The sequence below is a fragment of the Barbus barbus genome, assembly GCF_936440315.1.
Source record: "Barbus barbus genome assembly, chromosome: 32".
Classification (NCBI taxonomy): Eukaryota; Metazoa; Chordata; class Actinopteri; order Cypriniformes; family Cyprinidae; genus Barbus; species Barbus barbus.
The window spans coordinates 7,072,747-7,096,345 of record NC_136760.1 but is presented as its reverse complement, the minus strand read 5'-3'; the positions used below and the strand labels follow the sequence as shown (position 1 = coordinate 7,096,345).

The 23,599-nt window shown below is 37.5% G+C and overlaps 1 protein-coding gene across 2 annotated transcripts in view; it reads right to left on the bottom strand.

Annotated features, from left to right (window-relative positions):
- Positions 1-176: 176 nt before the first annotated feature.
- LOC306851969 (rho GTPase-activating protein 17-like) overlaps positions 177-23,599 on the bottom strand; it is a 28,316-nt gene continuing 4,893 nt past the window's right edge. Inside the window, exons 2-20 of one of the 2 annotated variants that reach the window (XM_079388517.1) lie at positions 18,271-18,310; positions 12,009-12,113; positions 11,819-11,895; positions 10,951-11,062; positions 10,697-10,773; positions 10,503-10,620; positions 9,413-9,481; positions 9,194-9,275; positions 7,825-7,952; positions 7,391-7,502; positions 7,223-7,304; positions 7,054-7,134; positions 6,031-6,144; positions 5,856-5,947; positions 5,604-5,760; positions 4,988-5,251; positions 3,599-3,726; positions 2,912-3,445; positions 177-1,571 (exon numbers count right to left, since the gene is read on the bottom strand). In XM_079388517.1, coding sequence (XP_079244643.1) covers positions 1,456-1,571; positions 2,912-3,445; positions 3,599-3,726; positions 4,988-5,251; positions 5,604-5,760; positions 5,856-5,947; positions 6,031-6,144; positions 7,054-7,134; positions 7,223-7,304; positions 7,391-7,502; positions 7,825-7,952; positions 9,194-9,275; positions 9,413-9,481; positions 10,503-10,620; positions 10,697-10,773; positions 10,951-11,062; positions 11,819-11,895; positions 12,009-12,113; positions 18,271-18,310 — 2,488 coding nt within the window. In that variant the 3' untranslated portion in view covers positions 177-1,455. The remainder of the gene's footprint in view (positions 1,572-2,911; positions 3,446-3,598; positions 3,727-4,987; positions 5,252-5,603; positions 5,761-5,855; positions 5,948-6,030; positions 6,145-7,053; positions 7,135-7,222; positions 7,305-7,390; positions 7,503-7,824; positions 7,953-9,193; positions 9,276-9,412; positions 9,482-10,502; positions 10,621-10,696; positions 10,774-10,950; positions 11,063-11,818; positions 11,896-12,008; positions 12,114-18,270; positions 18,311-23,599) is intronic. The other variant, XM_079388516.1, reaches the window with a different exon arrangement.

Here is a 23,599-nt window from a genome sequence, read left to right as displayed (position 1 = left end):
ATTTAAGAGGTTCCCTTATGGAACTGTGTGTAAAACCATTAATGGACTGTAATTAGAGGCATTGGTGGCGTTCATTTATAGCATAGGTGGTCACAATTAACTTAAAATGCATCCAAAACTACTGGTGAAGAAATACATTTCCAAAAATAAATTGGAGAAGAAAACTACTACACAATGAACTGTTGAAACACCCGTTCTTGTTTCACTTTTTTATTTCACTTTGAAGCAGTAATACAAAGCATTTTTTTGTCTTTTTCCAAATTCAATAAAGATGTAGTCATCAAGACGTGAAGCCTCTGAACTTCAAATTCACCGTCAACTTTTGGTTTCATAAGTGTGAAGTCAGTTTACTTTCCAAACCTTGGTAAAATAGCTCTTGTAAGTGTACTTAGGTAAGGCAGCATGGTAAAGGCAAGGAAAATGTATAAAGAAAAGCTAACAGTGAGCATGATCGCCTACATTTTTCCCCTCATGCGTGAATCGATCAGAATCATATTCCAAATGTTTTGTTTTTGAAAGAGTTTATGGAAATGAGACAAGGAGGGAAAAATTTAAGCCATTATGTCTGCTCTTAGCTATTATACAGTAAGACTAACATCTGCGTGGCACATTTTTCCCCACTTTGGTACCATATCAGGGGTAAAAGTAGGGAAATACAAAGCTATCCTTGTCAAGGCCTGGTAAACATACAAACAAAGCCATAAAGTTTCCATACCAGAATATCACTAAAGCACATATTTTGACCTTTTCCGTTACATAAACTGACAGCTGAATACTTAATTTCTAATTTTAGCAATCAAATGTCCAATAACAAATGGCTTTTTTCACATATGATCCAATCAGGATTACTTTTACACATAGCCGAGTAGTGCTCCACCACATATGTTTAGGTCCAGTCATTTTAATGCCCCAAAATTATAAAATCATCAGCTGTCAAAGGCAGAAAACGAATCATTTGCATACCTTAAATCAAAGTATTGCATGCAACTAGTTTCCAGCCTAGAAAAGTAAGGCTTGCAAAAAAAAAAAAAAAAAAGGAATGTACTGTATTTGTACTGTATCAGATGACTGGAGACCTGCAGTCACAAGCTACACATAAAGCCACAGTTTTCCACCTTTTAAATTGAGGAATTGCTTTGTTTAGCTAAGGCCACTTAAGACTCACCTCCAAGTACCTCATTCACCAAATTCACCCCATCACCGTTCAGACCCAGTTCCTCATGCAATACAGGTCATTTTTTTTGCTGCCATCACAATGAAAAGGCATGTTTAAATAAATAAACATGCAATATCTCGGGGGCATCTGTTTCCCTGGTGCCACTGGGATTGTTGATTGTCTTAAGTGTAGGGTATTCGAGAAATACAGCCAAGATGATAAACACTTTGGTAATGGTGAGAAGAGCAGCCCTTTAGCAAACCTTAAGGGTAAAAGGTGTTTGGGGGTCAAGGCCATTTTTACAGGACGGTGCTCTCTGTGTCAAGGTCTGTGTCCTTGAGTTGGGTAACAGGCTTCTCAATGGCGATATCAGGAACAAGAGCTCGAGCCAGTGGTTTAAATGTCATCGCCGAATCTGTAAGACACCAGATTAGGGAGTCAGACCATGCTAGAGTTAATAATGGATGACTAATCGATTGTTAATAATCAAAATACAAAATTAAGCTTAACAGTGCTTAAATTAGACCACCACCACCCAATGTAAGGGTTTTGCCACAGCTGCCCTAAACTAACAGTATTGGTGATTACCAAAATAATTTTTTATGTTTCTGTAATGGTTAATCCACCAATATGTGTAAGCTCTTTAGTCACAGTAGTGTTTCTAATGATAAAATATAATTGTTATCATCCATGAATTTTTGAATGAACTTAATTACAAGAAATTCAGAAAAAAAATAGTAAAGCCCTTTATTCATTTTTTATTCAGATGCCCAATTACGGTCAATAACAACAGAGACTGTGGACTAATGCAAAAATGCAAGCTATTATATCAAGGCCAAAGGCGGTCATACAAAATAATATGTTTTTGGTTATTATGTGTGAATAAAGACTATTTATTGTTTAAGTTCGTTATTTGCCAAATAAATGACAATAACATTTTTCGGTTTAAACAAGTTTTTGACAAATTCTGAAAATATTTCTGACATGTGATCTAATAAATTTGTTAAGCACATACAGTGCTTAAATTTGTAAGACTATATTTATTGACTGTAATTGGGCATCTGAATAAAAATTAATAAAGTGCATTATTTTTTCTGCCTTTTTGTTGTAAAACAGTAAATTAAAAAAATTTATGGATTAGCTTTAAAATGAGGATTTACAGTTTATTTTAGAATGAGGTTATAAAGGGAAAAACTCACCCTACATACTATATAGTTTTCAGTTTTTAACAGTTTTTTTATGGAAGGAACCTAGTCCATGACTATAATAATAATTATAATAAATGAATAAATAAATAAATAATAATTATAACAATTAAACAAACCAATAAAGAACTATTACTATAGTAGTAATACTACCGTGCTGTAAAATAAAATTGTGAAGTATATAATATTTATAATAATAATGCAAATGTTATTTTACAGAACAACAAAAAGTTACAATACTAATATTCATACTGTCTTCATTTCAAAAACTTGTTACATTCAAACTTCTTGTCAAACAGCGACAAGCTTACATCCCTGCTTTCACTAAAATGCTGCACGTCAACCATTTTTGAAAAACCTAAGCAGTGTTATTACAACTGAATCCACTTTTTTATTGACTACATGTAGCTTGTTGCCTTCCTACATTGAAATTCTATTCAGCTTTAAGACACAATCTTCATTTGTCCTGAAACCTTATGCAACTCACAGAAGCGCAAACAATCAGGCAGTTAAACAGAAGCTTAGAGTGACGGAAATAAAAGAGCTTCACCCATTGTTTTGAAAGCAGCACTGCAAATTCCATTGCTGTCGCTTCCTGTGGCTGGAGGCTGGGGCGGAGGGGGAACAGTAGGTCTGTTGCGTGGTTTAGGCACAGGCCTCGGGCGAGGAAGCGATCCTGACTGGAACACTGGGGGAGCGGTGGGATTGGGACTGTCGTGAAACACTGCCATGGGCGGAGGGGTGCTCGGTGGAGTGGGAGTGCTGGGAGGGGAGGGGTCTTCTCCGGGGTCAGCTGGAGTGCTGGGCTGGGGAGGGGGCGTGGCCTGCGTGGGAGGCTGCGGGGGCGGATGGTTGGGTGCCTGAATGGGAGGCTGGTTGCTGGAGTGGCGACGAGGGGTCGTGTTGGTTTGAGCCTGTAGTTGTGTGGGACTCAGATTGGTCGGAGAGTGACTAGAAAGCGGTCTAGGGGAGGGGCTGAGGGACTGAGGGGTGCCTGAAGAGGCTTGCTGTGCTGACTGATTGGCTGGTTGGCCTGGTGGTGGGTTGGCTGGTTTAGGAGGAGCTGGGGCCGGCTTCTTGGTACCTATAAATAAAAAGAGAATTTAAAACAAGTTCTGTCTGGTGTTCTGAGCTGTTCTCATACAACACCCTGTCTACACCGGAGGGTGGCCATTGTTGCATTACACAGCGCAGCGGCTGTTTTCGTTTATTTACATTCTGAGTCAACTCTACTGACCTCTGCGTGCCATGTGAGGACTGGGTCCTGTAGATCCAACCACAGGGGTCCCCACATTCAGCTGTCCTGATCCTCCAGTGCCATTTCTCTGAGCTGGAGGAGTGGACGCAGGGTCTCGGGTCTTTGAACTGTTAAGCAAACAGAGGAAAAAAAAATATATAAAATCAGTAATATTTATTAAATAATATTTATTTGACATTCTGCAACATGCAAACTCCACAAATACAAACTTATGCCTTATTGTGATGGAATATTTTAATATTAAGTTTTATAATATTAAATATATATTTTAATAAATATATACATTATATTTTAATACTAAAAAATTTTTTCTTTAAATGTGGATTTTTTTTTCTCAACATAAAAATGATTGAAAAAATATTTTTGTATTTCAGAAAAAAATTAGCAAAAAGTAAGCTTAAGATTGTCAATGAGGCAGCAGGTAGACATATGTATCATATCTACACCTAAAGCAGTGGTTCTCAAACTTTTTGACTCAAAGTATCATCCTAAATATCCATATATATATTTAAAGGTTAAAAAATTATATTCAAAGCTCCCCCCGCCCCATATTTTATATATATAGCATGGGTATATTTGTAGCAATAGCCACAAACACATTGTATCGGTCAAAATTGTAGATTTTTCTTTTATACCAAAAATCATTAGGATATTAAATAAAGATCATGTTCCATTAAGATATTTTGTAAATTTCTTACCGCAAATATATCAAAACTTAATTTTTGATTAGTAATATGCATTTAAAGGCGATTTTCTCAATATTTAGATTTTTTTGCTCCCTCAGATTTTCAAATAGTTGTATATCAGTTGTAACCGTACATCAATGGAAAGCTTATTTATTCGGCTTTTTATTTTAGGGTCTCTTAACTAGTTGCTTATTATCATGCATATTACTAGAATATTAGCCATTTATTAGTAGTAATTAAGCACATATTAATGCCTTATTCTACATCACTAATCCTACCCAATACCTAAACTTAACAACTAACATAGGTCCATGTTTTGAGGGTACTATACCTGTGATTTCGCACATTTTACCTTTCAATGTAAGCCAATAAAAGTAGTTTTGTTTTAAATGGAGGAGGAGCATGAGCAGTCAAATACTACTCTCTTTATCTTATTAAACTCCCCTTCACTCACAAAATACATTTCTCAATCATAGCTACTTGCCATCTGTTGCTGAAAAGCCATATCAGTACAACTAATTTAATTTTTGGGTTGTTATAGATCACAACAATGTAAACCACTGGAAAAAAGGGAATTGAAAGATCCGTTTTGTCCCTCCACCGCTATTCCATGTGCATGCAGGGCTGATTCATTCATGCACTGCACTGGTCTGGCACAGTCTGGAACATGCTGGAGTCTTACCTGATCTCCTCAGTATGCTGAGCTAGAAGCTGCTGTGCTGCTGCCAGGGCGGCAATCCCCAGCGCCAGCCCGGGCTGACAGCTCTCTAAGCCCAGGCCCACCTGCGAAGGCTGCTGGAGCAGGAGTTCAGCCATAGGCTGACCCCCTGCACTACCTGCAGCCTCCACCGGGGGCAGCGGGGGCTGGAAGGCAGGCGAAGCATGCTGCTTTCTAGGTACAGTATTGCCTCTACGAGGATTGTGGTCCATTAATTTATTAGCCGAGCTACAGAAAGAGGAGACAGCAGAGACACCACTAGTGCTAATAAGTTCCCAGGAGAGCGACACCACAGAAACCAAGAAGGTAATCTGCATTGGTAGAAATCCCACTTACACCACACACGGCAGGGTTAAGAGGGAAAAGCAAGAGATTTATCAATAGAACGGACAACATCGGAGTGGTTAATGGTGAGTGTAATCTGATCCGCTATTTTAATTGCTCGATTAAAGTGAATTGATCAATTAAATTGCATTCTAAATAAACTTAACTGTAGATCTTAATTCCAGCAAGAGGAAATAACTAGTGTGATTGATTCAGGGAATTAAACTGTTAATAAAGATTTTGTGTGAAGTTTTACCCGTCTCTCCGGGGCAATTCACCATCTGGGCCCACCATGCTGCCAGGTCTCTTCCTCTCTATGGTGCCCGAGTCATAATCTGGCGGGGTCAGGTGGTTGACGTTGTTTGGCAGGGGCGCAGGCATAGAAAACATGCCGGATACATTAAAATCCACATCTGAAGGAATAACAAGAAACAGGTTCATCTTAAAACTGACAGCATTACTTTTTTCATTGGTAAATACTATATACTTAAAGCTTTATAGCCCCTACCCTCAGGGAAAAACCAATCTGCATGCTGAATAATGGGTTCAATTATAGTAACCACGTGCACAGAGGTGGCAGCAGCCATTTCTGCTAGGCTCCTGTAGGTAAAGAGAAAAAAAGTTTAAACAAGCAACAATTAAATATTTTAACTTGTTTGCTGGATATTTCAAAATATTCTGACCCCTCGGTTTTGCCCCACAGTAGATTGGGTCCAAGGACAATGGCAATGTTGCTGGGGGTCATCTTGTTAACGTCACTTTCCTGTGCAAGCTTAGCAAGGAACTTAATAAGGTATCTGTAAAACAAAAAAATGTCTAAATGAGAAGATAGAAATTTAGAAACAATATTTTTTAATCACCATCTGAAACGGCTTTTTACTGTAGTCATAGTCCTGATGTATAAACAAGTTCTTTCGGTGATCTACTGATATCAGAAAATTAGTTGTTGTTTTTTTAACTACAAATTAAAATAAAAAAAAAGAAGAAAAAAGCATTAGGAGAGGTTTATTCTTAAAACAAGAAAAAAAAAAAAATCACATTTAAAGGATAAATAGCATGCTTATATTCAAGACACATTCTTGAATATTAAATCTTAATGTCTTCAGTATTTTTTAGGGTATTTAAAAAAAAAAAGTCATATTTTTATAATTTTATTTACTATTATTTATTTGGAGCAGTCGTGGCCTAATGGATAGAGAGTCGGACTTGTAACCCGAAGGTCATGGGTTCGAGTCTCAGGCCCGGCAGGAATTCTTGGTGGGGGGAGTGAATGTCCAGCGCTCTCTCCACCCTCAATACCACGACTGAGGTGAGACCCTTGAGCAAGGCACCGAACCCCCAACTGCTCCCCGGGCGCCGCAGCATTAATGGCTGTCCACTGGTCACGGTGTGTGTGTGTTCACCGCTGTGTGTGTGTGTGTGCACTTGGATGGGTTAAATGCAGAGCACAAATTCAGAGTATGGGTCACTTCACTTATTTATTATTTTATTTATTTTTATCAGCATAAATTGCATTTAAATGCTCTATTTCTCTAGTTTCTAATACTGCACATGAATAATCTGCAGATGATTTACAATACAGTTTCAATAAATCTGAATCCTCTCTGCATACACATAAGTTTACAATTTGTGCCATTTCACACATGGAGGCCCAGAACTTTGCAGAAACTGATTACACTTCACATTAAAATTCAGTTGAAACCCACCTGAAGTTTGCCTTGTTGTTTTTTGGTAACTGATCGCAGGTTACCCACAAAGCTTGTAACCGTTTGTCTGGATCAGGGACACTTGACAAAATAAAAGCCCAGTAATTAACACCACAAACATTACAAGATTCCTTTAAACCTTTATGTAAAGTAGTACAAGATGTCTTACTTGGATGCCTGTATCCACTCATCATACAACTGGTAAGTCATCAAAGGTTCAGGCAGCTCTCTGAGATACGACTTCAATGCCCCTTAAATCAGGAGAATGTGGTTTTCAATTAACATTCATTAAGTGTGAATGACATATAACTGATACACACAACAAAACAGGACTTACCAGCAACGGCATGCGGGTCGGAGTAAAACTCCTCCAGCTGTGAGGTGGAGCAATCCAGAGCTGCCTTTAGCTTCTTCAGCTTAGAGGCCCCTGCAGCTATTCTGAAAAGACCCTGGACAACGATGAATTTAAAGATGGATTTAAGTTGAAAGCCAAGACCCAAATTCATCCTTTTTAAATGTTTTGTTGGATAGCTGCAGCAGCAGTTTTAGAGATGTGTCGATACAATGTGGACACTGTTAAAGGTTGAACAATACTTGTATTGTGGTTCGATAACTGAAAACATTTGCTGATCTGTATGATTATGTATGTGACAAATAAAATTACTTGCTGTCTTGAACAGATTGGAAAATATTACTGTGGCAGATCAACAATACAGTATTTGATGTGTATGATTGATGTATTGTTTAAACACTGTAGTGGTCTTGCCGTACCTCCTCTTTCATTCCAGTCTCCAGCAGCATCATGACGCAGGCCTCTATAGGCAGAGCGATCTCTCTGCTACAGCGCTTCAGGTGCTCATCCAGAGCCGTTCCAAACGCTGGCTTCTCAGTCCACGAATCTACCAGGAAAACAGAAATACCATTATTTAAAAAAATGTTTACTAGCAGCATCATTTGAAAGCATCACACTCTTAAAATTAAAGATGTGAATTACAGAATGAGCATTCATCTGTGATTCATCAAGACAAACTACTGTAAACACTACATCCTGCTGTCGAGCCCCCTTCAAGCTGTCTTTTTCCATCTTACCGTTTCTGAAAAAGGCGGACTTCCAGGCACAAACGAGAATGAAAACAATTAAGAGTCTCTAAGGACTGCACAGAAAATCACTGAAACACACCATCAGGCTAAATTCACTTCATTTTCGTTTGATTTATCTACATTAGTCACTAGGGATGGTCACAATGGTGCAGTACTCAATCAACAACCAGCTACTGTAGCTGACTAATCTGGTTGATAGTTCATGTAGTTTGTTTTTAATTTTGTATATTTTCCCAGAAGTGATTTAACTAGTATCAAAAAAAATAATAATAATAATAAAAAAAATAGTCTCTATAGATGGACGTCTTTATCTGAAAACAGATAAATATAAGGTTTCCTTAAATGCATAGTTGACACAAAAATGAATTATTTCATGTCATTCTACACCTGTACGACTTCCTTTGGTCAGCAGAACATGTCAGCAGAGCAAGAATATATTTATCAGTGGTTTTTTCCACATAATAAAAATCAATTGATGTTGATTTTGAACTCCACTGACTTTCATTGTATGGACAAACACGGTTGAAACATTTTTCAAAATATCTTGTTTTATGTTCCACAGAAGAAACTTTCTGAAAAACATTCTGTTTCGAATAGTGCTGTCAAAATAAAAGTTTGTTAACATAATGTGTGTGTGTGTGTGTGTGTGTGTGTGTGTATGTGTGTGTGTGTGTGTGTATGTATGTATGTATGTATATATATATATATTTTTTTTTTTTTTCATATATTTATATGTAATAAATCATATATAAATATTACATTTATTATATATATAATTGTATGTGTGTATTTATATACATATAAATATACACAGTACACACACATATATTATGTAAACACAAACTTTTATTTTGGATGCAATTAATCACGATTAATCGATTTGACTGCACAAGTTGAGTGAACTATGCCTTTAAGACCAACTAGTCAACTTTGATCCTCAAAATATGTAGTTTTAACGATGCCTATTAGCCACTAGAGGCAAATTAGGTTTCACTGGTAGTTATTTCAGATACACAGCAATAAGAAACTGTGCCGTCACCTTGTTGAGCTTGAATGGTTGGCAGGACGCTTTCGAGCAAGGTGAGAGATTTTCGATGATAATCCGCTTGTGCCTCTAATAACTGAGAACAGAGCAGACATTGAGGAAGGAGAGACACAGCAGTATGAACAATGGCCATTACAAACATGGAACCGAACAGGAACAAACATAGCAACTGAGTTATTGAACAAATGGATGACAAACAACAAAGCTTCTTACCATTACATAGTAGCGGGCATAGTCTGCCTCCTTTGAGAAGAAATTATACATGTCTGCTGAAAGTTGATCCTGGAAGAAAAAAAAAAAAAAAACATGATTGAAACTATTGGTTTTCATTATGCATCGGCGGATGATTTTATCCAAATTGACTTATACTCATTGCTATACATTTTATCAGTAATATGTTACTGGCAATCAAACCCATGCCGAACAGGAACACCCATGCTGAACCTTAATTGCTCAAGTGGTGACGTAGGTTCAAGACCTTATTTCACATCTCCATTTACCAAAAATGACTATTCAGTCAAAAAGAAAAAAATTGCCTGTAATTACGACACTGATTACACATCAGATTTTTGCACTTATAACAACCGCTGCATCATAAATCAGTCACCATATGGCTGACTAGCAGCTCAATGGTTCTGCCACAGGGTAGATGAACTTTGAATTAAGCAGACTGATGTCTAGATTTATTTGAGACTGACTTGTGATTAGAAAAATCCTATTTTGTTATTTAAACAAGAACAACATTGTAGAATAAGAGCCACGATTTATATTGAACAGATAATATAAAGACTGAAAAGGATATTAATTTATACAATACACTCACCTACAATACAATTCAAAAGTTTGGGGCTGGTAAAAATACAGTTTGGGGTTTGATAAAAAATATAGTAAAAAATATATATATATATATATATATATATATATAAATATATCACATTGAGCCAAGCATATTGGAACTCAATATATAATGTTTATAAAGGGTGTACAGAGTTTCAGATTTCTATAAGTAACTTACCCTTTACACCTCTGCACACCTTTTATAAACATTATATATTGAGTTCCAATATGCTTGGCTGAATGTTCTAGCAGTAATCCTCCTGTGACTAGCACCCACTTACCTTACCTCAGCAAATCATTTATGAAAACTAAGCAAATGTTATGTCATCTAACTGATATTCATCGACCAAGCTGATGAGGTGCATGATGCCATCGTTCTTGCACGTTGCTATAATATGTTGCTGTAAATCCATAACTAAGCAACTCATAAGGGTAAGGCAGGTTTAGGTATGTTGCACATCAGTACCTTACACAGCTCCATTTTGTTCATAGCTTCATCGACTTCTTCTTTAAGTGAGTCTGCTTTGGCTGTCAGTGCTTGTGTGTTTGTTCCTGAGATTATGGACTTGGTCGCCTGCAACCACCTGTGAAGAGACCGTTTCAGTTATAAACTAGGCAAAACATGATATAATGAAACCTGATGCATGACAGAAACCTCACCTTGCTCGGGCAGAGTCATAGTCCAGCACCAGCTTGGCTAACTGCCGCCTCTGTTTCAGGATGTTAGGAATATCCACCTGAAAAAAACAATGAGATTACGTAAGGATTGTTATTAACATTCTGGCCTATATCAATCATTTTTGCCATATTATGTAAGGTAATCGTGACTAATAAGTGGCTGCTATTAAAATTTAGCAAATCTAAATGTTAAATTGGGGAAATGAGCATGCATATTCTTTTATGTTTGTCTGTACCTCTGCTAGCTGATTGAGGGGGTCTAAGATTTCCTTTTCAATGTTCATCTCGTGCTGCATTAGTTCAGAGGCCAGTCTGTTCTCGGCATCTCCACACATCTCCATCATTTTCCTGCACAGAAGATATGGAATATAAATTACTGTTCAAAAATTTGAGGTCTCTTATGCTCACCAAGAAAAAAAAATTTTGGTGATTTGGTGCTCAAGAAACATTTCTTATTATTGCTGAAATCTGTTGTGCTGTTCAATATTTTTGAGGAAATCGTGATACATTTTTTTTTTAGAATTCACTTAGCATTTTTTAGCAATTTTAGCATTTATTTCAAATATAATTTTGTAACCGTATAACTGTCTTTGCTCTTATTTTGACCAATTTATTTAATCTTAGCTCAAGAAAAGTAATTTCAGTAACATTTTAGTATAGAGACCAATTCTCACTATTAACTAGTTGCTTATTAGCATGCCTATTATTAACATATTGGCTGTTTATTAGTATTTATAAAGTACACATTGTGCATGACCATATTCTACATCGTTAATCCTACCCAATACCTAAACTTAATTACCTTACTATTAATAAGCAGCAAATTAGGAGTTTGAGGCATAAGTCATAGTTAATTGTTTAATAGCGAGAATTGAACCTTAAAATAAAGTGTGACCTTAATTTCCTTGTTGAACAAAACCTCTAATATTTTAGTTTTATACTGTTTTTTTAAATGCATGACACGAGTTCATTTATACGCTGCGCTTTATTGCACCATTGTCTAATTTAAACGATACAATGCACTAATCCATTACCAATCTAAACAATAAAGAACCACATTTAAGCAGAAATTGATTAAAATCTATTTAAATGTCATCCAATTACCCAATCAGAGACTCCTCCCCCAACTGGTTTCCACCATCCTGCATGGCCTGTGACAGCCCTGTCAGTGGAAGCTTTTTCTGTGCCAGAAAACCAGGGAGTTTTTGTAAAACATTACATGCAAATTCAGGCAGACAAAATATGTGGTGATGACTGACATTTTGTGCAGTCATAAGTACTGTTATGCCCTTACATGTCTCTTCTCAGCATCAGTGCCTATCTGCCCCTGCAAACACGCAACCATTCTTTTGTGCGTGTTGTGCGAAACGACTCGCACCAACTCCATACGGCGATCAATCTGTGCAGAATAAAACAAAACATCAATAACAACCCACAACCCATATTGAGCTGCGGCTACCACTCAATGCAAAGCCTGTATGCATCGTGTTGAAAGAAAACAGCCTGTAAAAAAATGCCTAAGGCATGTTATATAATATCGCATGGGAAGCTTCTGTGATATGAAACAGATTTCATAAATTCAGCATTCCATCTTAGCTTTAGAATAGACATTATAGCCTGAGTGTTTGTGTCAATTAACAGGTGTTGCTGTTAGAAAGGAATAAAACACTTTTCATAGTCTTGAGGGTGGGGTAAGGTCAAACATGATTTAATTAAAAACAATTACATTATACATGTATACATAATACAAATACAAATACAAATACAAACACACACACACACACACACACACACACACACACACAGTGCCCTCCATAAGTATTGGAACAGTAAAAACAAAATTGCTCTGTTGGCTGTGGAGTCAAGACATTTACCAATATGATTAAAAGATGAATATGAGACAAACTACAGAATGTCACATTTTATTATTAGCCGTTTCAACACATACATGTTTTACCAAATAAAAAGAACAGCACTTTTAGAGTTCATCCCACTCATTGATGTGAGCATAAGTATTGGGACAGTTGAACATAAGGCAGATATAAAAGATTAAAAGCTATTATTTAGTTGCAGATCCCTTGCGCACAATCACAGCAGTGAGTCTGTGACCCATAGACATCACCAGACTCTTGGTCTCATCCTTTGAAATGCTTTTCCCAGCCTTTAATGCAGCCAATTCCAATTGTTGCTTGTTTTGGGGAGTTTCTGCCTTTACTCTCCTCTCCAGCTGGTGAAATTCACGTTCAATCGGATTTAAATGTGGAGATTGACTTGGGCAATCTAAGACTTTCCAATTTTTTGCTCTTATAAATTCCTTGACTGAACTGGCAGGGTGTTTTGGGTCACTGTCCTGATGCAATATGAAGCACTTCCCAATGAATCTGGTGGCATTTTCTTGAATATTGGTAGGCAAAATGGTTTTGTACCCTTCCAAATTCATTCTGCTACTGTCATCATACATTAAGTCATCAGTAAAGTTGAGAGGGCCTGTTCCAGAGACAGCCATGCATGCCCATGCCATGACACCACCTCCACCATGCTTTACAGATGAGGCTGTATGCTTGGGATCATTTGCAGTTCCCTTTTTTTCTCCACATTTTTGCTTTCCCATCACTTAGATAAAGGTTCATCTTTGTCTCATCGGTCCATAAACACAGTTCCAAAACTCTTCTGGCTCACCTTTGTGCTTTTTTGCAAACTCTAATCTTGCCTTTCTATTTTTGGTGCTGGTCAGAGGTTTGCATCTTGCTGTGTAGCATCTGTAATTCTGTGTCAAAGTCTCCTGAGGACAGTAGATTGTCAGAGCATCACCCCAGCTTTCTGGAAGTTGTTGGTGATTTTATAGACATGTCTTTTAGGATTCATTTTCACAGCTTTTATGATTTTTCTGTCATCAACTACTGTTGCTTTCTCAGCCGATCAGGTAGTTGTTGGTTGCTGGTGGTTTCCAAACTCTTGATTTCTCCATGCCCTTTGTTTTTTGCTTTAACTCTTTTCTTTTAGCATCCAAATTGCTTGCTTTTCTCTCAAAGTCAGCTCCCTTATCTTCATCCTGGTTTGTGTGTGTCATCATCGAATGCAAGATTCAGAATACAGAAGTAATGGATATAACTGATACGACACATTACCTGCTTTTAATATCTGAAGAATTAATGCAACAGGACACAGCTGATCACTTAGAATGTGTATATTATATTATATTAATATATATATATATATAATCATTGGGACTTTCATTAGTTGTCAGTTATAATCATAAAAATTAAAGGAAATAAACATTTGAAATATATCAGTCTGTGTGTAATGAATGAATCTAATATACAAGTTTCACTTTTTGAATGGTATTATTGAAATAAATCAACTTTTTCATGATTTTTATGAAATTTTATGACCAGCACCTGTATATACAGTCAGGTCCATAAATATTGGGACATCGACACAATTCTAACATTTTTGGCTCTATACACCACCACAATGGATTTCGAACAAGATGTGCTTTAACTGCAGACTGTCAGCTTTAATTTGAGGGTATTTACATCCAAATCAGGTGAACGGTGTAGGAATTACAACAGTTTGCATATGTGCCTTCCACTTGTTAAGGGACCAAACGTAATGGGACAGAATAATAATCATAAATCAAACTTTTACTTTTTAATACTTGGTTGCAAATCCTTTGCAGTCAATTACAGCCTGAAGTCTGGAACGCATAGACATCACCAGACGCTGGGTTTCATCCCTGGTGATGCTCTGCCAGGCCTCTACTGCAACCGTCTTCAGTTCCTGCTTGCTCTTGGGGCATTTTCCCATCAGTTTTGTCTTCAGCAAGTGAAATGCATGCTCAATCGGATTCAGGTCAGGTGATTGACTTGGCCATTGCATAACAGTCCACTTCTTTCCCTTCAAAAACTCTTTGGTTGCTTTTGCAGTATGCTTTGGGTCATTGTCCATCTGCACTGTGAAGCGCCGTCCAGTGAGTTCTGAAGCATTTGGCTGAATATGAGCAGATAATATTGCCCGAAACACTTCAGAATTCATCCTGCTGCTTTTGTCAGCAGTCACATCATCAATAAATACAAGAGAACCAGTTCCACTGGCAGCCATACATGCCCACGCCATGACACTACCACCACCATGCTTCACTGATGAGGTGGTATGCTTAGGATCATGAGCAGTTCCTTTCCTTCTCCATACTCTTCTCTTCCCATCACTCTGGTACAAGTTGATCTTGGTCTCATCTGTCCATAGGATGTTGTTCCAGAACTGTGAAGGCTTTTTTAGATGTCGTTTGGCAAACTCTAATCTGGCCTTCCTGTTTTTGAGGCTCACCAATGGTTTACATCTTGTGGTGAACCCTCTGTATTCACTCTGGTGAAGTCTTCTCTTGATTGTTGACTTTGACACACGTACACCTACCTCCTAGAGAGTGTTCTTGATCTGGCCAACTGTTGTGAAGGGTGTTTTCTTCACCAGGGAAATAATTCTTCGGTCATCCACCACAGTTGTTTTCCGTGGTCTTCTGGGTCTTTTGGTGTTGCTGAGCTCACCGCTGTGTTCCTTCTTTTTAAGAATGTTCCAAACAGTTGTTTTGGCCACGCCTAATGTTTTTGCTATCTCTCTGATGGGTTTGTTTTGTTTTTTCAGCCTAATGATGGCTTGCTTCACTGATAGTGACAGCTCTTTGGATGCATGTGTATATATATATATATATATATATATATATATATATATATATATATATATATATATATATATATATATATATATATATATATACATACAGTTCCAACATTTATAATCTGATCATATTAATAATATCTAACTCTAGAGGACCTAGCAAAATGCGAAATTAAGTTCTGTTGCATTAATTTTTTATTTGACTGGTATTTACTTTCTCATTTATTATTAGGCCTCTTATTTCACCAGCAACATGCTTAGAAAAAATATAGGGTGTCATGTGGTATTGTTTTGTCGGAACAGAGATCCACTGTCTAAGACTTTGAAAACTACCGTCGTGACAGACAAGTCAGCAGGGCGGGCCTGCTCGAACACATGTCAGCCCTAAAAACAACCATGAAACGAATGTCACTTCAGAACTGTGAGAGCGGTATGACTGAACAAACACTGAGGAGGAGAAAAGAGATCCGAATGAGAGGAGGAGAAAAAAAAAAAAAAAAAAAAAAACTGACTCATGTTCCAAAAACAGCCCAGATCAGGAATTCCACTGGCTGGGAGAGGAGATAACCACCTCCTCACACTTCTCTGCCTCTTTTACGTCATAACATTCCCTCACAGCTGTCCCAGTGCAGCTGGGTCAAGCGTACATTCCGCTCAGGCGTCTCCAGCATGAGAACGCACAGAGGCCCGACACCTGGCAAGGGAACAAGGGGAAATCACTGACTGTTGTTGTCGGTGCTTTTCTGCTGAGGGAGATCCTGTTCTAGGGAAGTTGTTTGGATTATCTGGTGTGAGAGGTCTTTAAATGTTTGCCTGTTACCAACACAGACTAAAAACTGGTGAGACGACGACAGACTAAACATGCAGAAACAATGAGCTATAGTTTTTTGTAACGGAACATATTATGCTATGTTCAGAAATTTGGGAAACACCACTATAATACTGAATAGTCACTGGCAAAATGTCAGCCACAGGAATGTCCTGTCCGGACAAGCGTTTAGGGAAAACTGGATGCAATTCAAAATGGGAGGATGCCACTATCTAGATCAGGGGTGGGCAAACTTTTTGACTCGAGGGCCACATCAAGTTTTCCACATTAAGTGGGGGGCCGCATAATATGTTCATGACAAATGAAGCTTCGATTTTTTTTTTTAATTCTAAATTGACACTCACTTACTACTGTACTATGCATACTTGTACATACATGGCAGTTCTTTTCTTGTACCATCTCTACCTATTTTTATGAGCACTTTTATGACACACAGATTATGACACACGGAAATATAAGTAAAAAACAAACACAAATTATAGTGGCATTCACTATAAACATATTATAAATGCCCAGTCTAAATATTTAAAGCGAAACTGAAACTAACGGCGTGGTTGCTGGAAAATGTACAATACAAACTCAAAACAAACTCACTTGCCTTTTCTCATTCATCACAAATCCTAATGTGCGCGCTTTGTGCTTGACCTTGATTGCTTTATACAAGTCGCCTTGGAAATCGCAGCACATTTCAGATGAAAAAAAACACAATTTATAATCCAGAAAACAGTACTATATCCATTTTCATAAAAATGTGTGTGGAAAACAGAAGAAGAAATCACATCTTTGCGAGATAAAACGACAAATTATTTCCATGTTTTCCCTACAAAATGACAGCACCTGTGAGCAGGAGGATAACACTGGCATTTGTTCTGGTACTGGAAAGTCTTTTAAGCATTTTTAAAACAGTTCCAATACAAGGCATTTTTCAAAACAAATGAACACTTTCACATTTTTAAAACATGTAACTACTTATTTACTCTTGTGCCAGTTTTGTAGTGTATATAGCTATTTTGACTTTTTATTTTGTATTTGCTGTGCGGCTTGAATGCGGCGTCTTTCAAAAATAGACTAGGCGCCTCTCTTTAGCGAAGCCACACGGAGAGCCGCTTCTGAAACGTGCCGCGGATCGACTGGAGCGGGCGCGATCAGCTCCAGTGGCCGCGTCGGAGTGGTAGGACAGTGTAAATCAGGGGTTATATACTGCACTACAGGCTACAGCGCCATGCCATCTATTGGATTTTACTGATATTGCATATTGGAACAACTGCCTCACGGGCTGGATGAAAACGCCCGTAGTTTGCCCACCTCTGCAGATTCGTATCATGTTTTTAAAAATCCATCGCGGGCCGCCACAGGAGTGATAGCGGGCCGCAGATGGCCTGCGGGCCGTAGTTTGGACACCCCTGATCTAGATGATCAAGAATGTTAAAAGTGTCCCCTGAATGCATCTGTGAGTGGCACGAGCATAGCAGCCCTGAGGTAACACGGGTGTCCAGACAGCTGAGAATGGGGTGATGGGATACCGCTGTGATCATCCCTGAGCACCATACAGAACCCAGAATAAAAACCAAGTCCCTCTGAGTGCCACGGGGGGATGTCAGCATAATTCTTGCTTGATGTGTCCAAACATCTCAGAGATCATTTTAGACGCAGCCGGCCAAGAGGAATAAACAAGCTGTCATAAACAGAATATTGGTGGAAGTTCAAATATTTGATGGCTCTATTTCATGGAGTCAAGTTCCTGCATTTCTAGGAGGTAATTTTGGCACTATTTCCATGGCAACCAAACTTTTTGACAATTTCACTGGGGACAGTTTCACATAAGGAGAGCAAAAGCGCCGTGACGCAATCCATTCGCTCATTTTTCAGAAGAGAACATTCTTTCTAATGTGACAAAAATAAATTGAATGGAATGTATTTGCTTGACATCAATGACCTCACCTTTCTCTACCCAATGACTCACTAGTTTCCCAACCATTTGATATAAAATGGATTACAGCCAAAGAACAGAACGGCTTCACAGCAGACAGAGATGGAAATAAAAAGCAGTCACCTGTAACAGGTCATCACTAAGGACCTCTGTTTTCTCCGCTCTGTAAAAGAAGACAACAGATCATTAGAAACGAAACCTATACCCATTTAAACTGCTCAAAACAACAAATTTAAAGTAATAGGGCTGTATGATTTAAGGGAAAAATCCAATTGAGATTTTTCTGATAAAAATTGTGATTGTTATTTAAAAAAAAAATAAAAATTGCTGCAGAATTTACAAATAATTTCAAAATAACTATAATAATAATAATAATAATATAAAAAATACTTTTACAAAAATGGATTACTATTAATATATTATAATAATATTTCGCTGTAAAACAAAAAAATTAAGATTTAAGAAAAATAAAACGATAAAATAAAATTTTACAGCACAACTGTAATATTACAATACTAATATTTAAGCGAAACAAACTCAGAGCAGATGCTGAGATGAGTTTGTGTGGTGCAGCATTTAACGTGATTCAAACCACCCTGAGATACTACTGTAGACTTTCAACACAGTAATACTCAGTAAATTCCTGTAAAATTACTGGAATGACTGGAATTTGCAGGTAAATACAAAAATGGGCTGTTCACACAGGCAATGACGTTCTGTCTTTTTACCGGTAAAGCACCATTCACACATCAGTTTCAAAATACCAGTAAATTCTGTCACATCATTAACCAGAAATGACCTTTTAATAGCTGCACCTCCCGGTGTTGTGTTTCTAAACATGGAGGGGTACACGTGGTCAGTGTTTTTGTTGATGTATTAATTTTTGTGTCAAATGTTCACATTTATGCATCATACATCCTATTAGACTACTTCAGACATTTCTTTGACTTCCGTAAACAGCGCAGCCACAGAGTAAATCCGTCATCTGTGTCAGAATGCTATGATTGGCTCAGAGTAGACATCTTATGACAGCAAATTCTGAACTCATACATGCTCATCATACCAGTAATCTCGTTCTGCGTTCACACAGAGCACATTACCGGTAATTTACTGAATGTACTATTAATGAAACATTTCATGTTATTTTTAATGTTAAAAACAGTTGTGATTCTTGTGAAATATTTGTTTGGAAACTATCATACACTTTCAAAATTCAAAATAACAGCATTTTTTTTCAAATGGAAATCGTTTGAAATATTGATTATAGTAATGAATGCTCATTCCCAAAGTTAATGAGTTGTATATCTTTTTTATGATTATTAATGTCATTTTATGCATTTCAACCATAAGGCTCCAGATGTAAAAGCATGTCTTTATCTTTTATATATTTACTGACACATCTGTCACCAAAGCTGGCTTGACAGCGGATTATGGTAATATTAAGACCTTGTGTATTCTTTTTAAAACAATTATTGCCATTGTAGTTATTGAGGAACAATCAAGCAGACATGATCGCCATTAGCTTCTAATGAAGCTCGACTAATGTGGTTAAAGCAGAATACAAGGTCTGAATAACTGAAAAATTATCTGTCAAAGCTAAAAGAGTCTGACTCTGTACCATTTCATGTCTACCTTTAGTCTGCCATGTTACCCACAAATCTCAGCCCCAGTTCCTCCTTCTGTCAAAACTCCACAGTTGTAACCTCGTGACAGAAGAGAACAGCTGCTTTCAATTAACACAAGAGGACAAGAAAAAGAGCCTACAAGACTGAAACCAATCCAGATTGAACTCCAAACATCTTGAAAGTGTGTCTGAATCAAGCTCTTGATGTCTCACATAAAGATCTGAAAATAAACTGTTTCCAGAGCTTTCTCCAGACACTGTCAGGCTAGCAATTGATCAAAAATACAGTAAAAAAAATGGTACACCAAAATAAAGAATATAAAAAAGGGACATTAAAACATTTTAAATAACTGTTGTTCTATTATAAAATCTAAAATTAAAATGTAATTTATTTCTCTGAAATCAAAGTAGAATTTTCAGCAGCCATTCAGTCTTCAGTGTCATGTGGTCTTTCAGAAACCAGTCTAATATGCTGGTTTGTTGCTCAGGAAACATTTCATATAATCACAGTCTAAAATCCTAGAGACTCCAGTAGTGTACTTGCCCTCCCAACATCTTCACTGGTTCTCAAAGTACTCACACTCATTAGGCCCATTCTTACCACTGATCCCTGCTTTCAAATTTTGTGAATTGGCTGACAGCAACAACTAATCATTATCCTTATCTGTACATTATATTCAGTGAAGTGGCAAATGCATGACCTGAAGCATATTGTCCATTCACGGTTTGAGCTGAGCATTATTACACACTGATATCAACAGTATTTGATAAAGAAGCTGATTAAGAGCAGATAGCAACCGTAAAAACCTTTGCACTGACTGCTGATTTCTGTAACAGTCTATTAAAACATCCATGCTTTTACTTTAATTAGTACAATCTTACTTTTCCTCTCTGCTGAACGAACAAACACAACACCTGAGGCCAGTGAAAAGCCTGAGCTGACAATAAATCTGCATCATCAGCAAACTGACAGGTGGTTCTAGTCTTCTGATAAATTGTGAGGTAGCGTGGCACTAATGCACCTTGGGATGGTGTTATGCACAAGCGTGCCATTTAGATCGTCGGGTAGAATCTTATATCACACGGTTTAAACCCCAGATCATCGCTTGATCTGCCTCAGAGTTGATTCTTTGATTTCATTTGACTTCCTGTTTAAAAAAGAATAAGGAGAGATTTCCTCTGAGGGGTTGTATGCCGAACACAGAGTACTGCCTCCTCACAATCACAGGAACCATGGGACCAGCTGAGTCCTGCACCCAGCCACCTCGACACCCCTCTTACGTCCGTCCGACCCTCAACCGCTTCAAGTCTGCTTTCTGCATCACACTGAAGTGATTTATTGTTTGTAAAATAAATTCAGGAAGAGATGAGAATTCCAGCTGAATCGCTTTTATCCACATGTTTGTGTTTACAAGGCAATATTTAACGACCGGCTTTGATGTTTTCATGTTATTTAGCAAATGACTGTTTACAAAAATGTTAATGAGAAACAAAAGTAAAAAAAATTTTTTAAATAAATAAATAAATAAATAAATATATATATATATACACTTTTCAAACTGCAGTCAAAAATGTGTTACACTGTGATTAAAATGTTTTTTTTTGAGCAGGCTTCATTTATTTAATTAAAGGGGTCATATGACAATGCTAAAAATAACATTATTTTGTGTATTTGGTGTAATGCAATGTTTTTTTTTAAGGTAAAAAAAACACATTACTTTCCATATACCGTACATTATTGTTGCTTCTCTCTGCCCCGACTTTCTGAAATGCGACAATTTTTACAAAGCTAATCGTTCTGAAAAGCGAGGTGTGCTCTGATTGGCCAGCTATCCAGTGCATTGTGATTGGCCGAATACCTCAAGCGTGTGACTGAAATGTTACGCCCCTTACCATATTTGGAAACAGACAGATAATACTACAGCGAGAATAAAAGTCACCTTCTTTCTTTAGGTAGACATTTGGCCGGTGTTATGCAAATCTTCCAACACAGTGATGTATATATGTGGGGGCGTATTTAAATGAGGCGTTTTAGAAAGGCATTGACGAGTCTTAACTTTTATAAAGAATATCTCTTTGAGTTTGAGACTTTAGTCTTTGCAACGTTACGGATCTTATACATGCATGAACAGCTTGTAACCCTCCAAAGACAAAGGAAAACTTGAAATCGCATTATATGACCCCTTTAAATATACAGTAAAAAAAAAAAAAACATTAAGAAAAATATTATTACTATTTAAAATTACTGTTTTCTATTTTAATACATTTTAAAATGTTCTTAATCCCTGTGATGGCTAAGATGAATTTTCAACAGCCTCCAGTCTTCAATGCTGCATAATCATTTTAATATGTTAACTAGGGCTGGGACTCGATTAAAAAAATTTATCTAATTAATTAGAGGCTTTGTAATTAATTAATCGAAATTAATCGCATTTTAATCGCATATAAATATTTGACCTGAGAACAGTGAGAAGTAAGTTTTTTTATATGGATTTTTAAATTTCCCATCCACAGGGCCAACCAAAGCGGTCTCATCAGCTTCTTTGTCCATGTTCACTGTGGTTTGTTTTTGGCTGTTTCTCAATATGCGTTCTTCAGCGATCTTGCATCCTTGTGTTCTCGTTCTACGTCATCATTAACCGTCGAAGTTCAGTTCCAATTCTCAAGAACGCAAGTACAGAGGATGCATGAAAGTGCCCGGATATGTTCTTGAAACTGAGGATGCATCGAGTGCAGACTTGAGAGAATCGAGCCGTTAGAAATCCCAGAAAACGCTGTGGGCGGCCGGTGTACGGAAGCCTGTAAGCTTTAAAGTCGCTCTCACAAATACTTAACGGCTCTTCAAGTTGAAAGTAAACATTTATCGTTTTGTTTTGGTTAATTTTAATAAAGTTATAAGACCCGGAGAAAGTCTGCATTTTTATTGGCATATTAAAATGAATCTTAACAGTAAAACATATAACGCTGTAAAATAAAACAATACAATTATATGAAAGTAATATCTATAATAGTATGAAATGTTTTAATAAGTTATGACATTTTGTAATATTTATTGTTCATTGGTCGCTGCTTATGCTGAGACTATGCAGTCAGTTAAGCAGGAATGCAGTACATCTCAGTTCTCATAAGTGTGCGTTCTGTGTTCTCGCGTCCTTCCGAGTTCGTTCTTCCAAGGAAGCTTGGAAAGACCGGTCTCCACGAGAACGCAAGTCCGTTCTTTGGAGATACCAAAGAACGGAACAGAAAAAAAGAAAACAGCCTTTAGGCTGTGTCCAAATTCAGGGTCTGCATCCTTCGGAGTGGGAGAGGAGTTTCTCTGACAAAACAAGCTAAAGTTTATGCTTCGGCTCAATGAATTTGTAGGAGAAATTAGTAGAATACTTAAAAACAAATAAAAATAGGCTATAATGGCTTACCTGGATGTGACTGTCTTGTAGTCTGATATAAAAAACTCTCCGACAACGAGCAAAGAAAGTATTTAATTTATTTAATTGCTTTATTTCTTCCAAAATAATTAAAATGAGGAGAATAACTCTTTGCTTGTCCATTTTCCCGCTTCTTGCTTGGCGCTGTCACGGTTGCTAGGCGACAGGATATGAGCAACGGGTAAGGGAGGGAACTGAAAGAAGGGTAGGCTGTCCAAATTCACAAACACCGACTTCCGGGTTTTGCGGACGTCGGAGGATCCCTCCTCCTTCAACCTGGTAGGAAGGATCCTAAGGAGGATGCAGACCCTGAATTTGGACACAGCCTTAGTCTGAACGCTAGTTGGTGCTCCAGTATAATCGGTCCGCCGAAAATCATCCAGTGAGAAACGTTCCGCGGTGC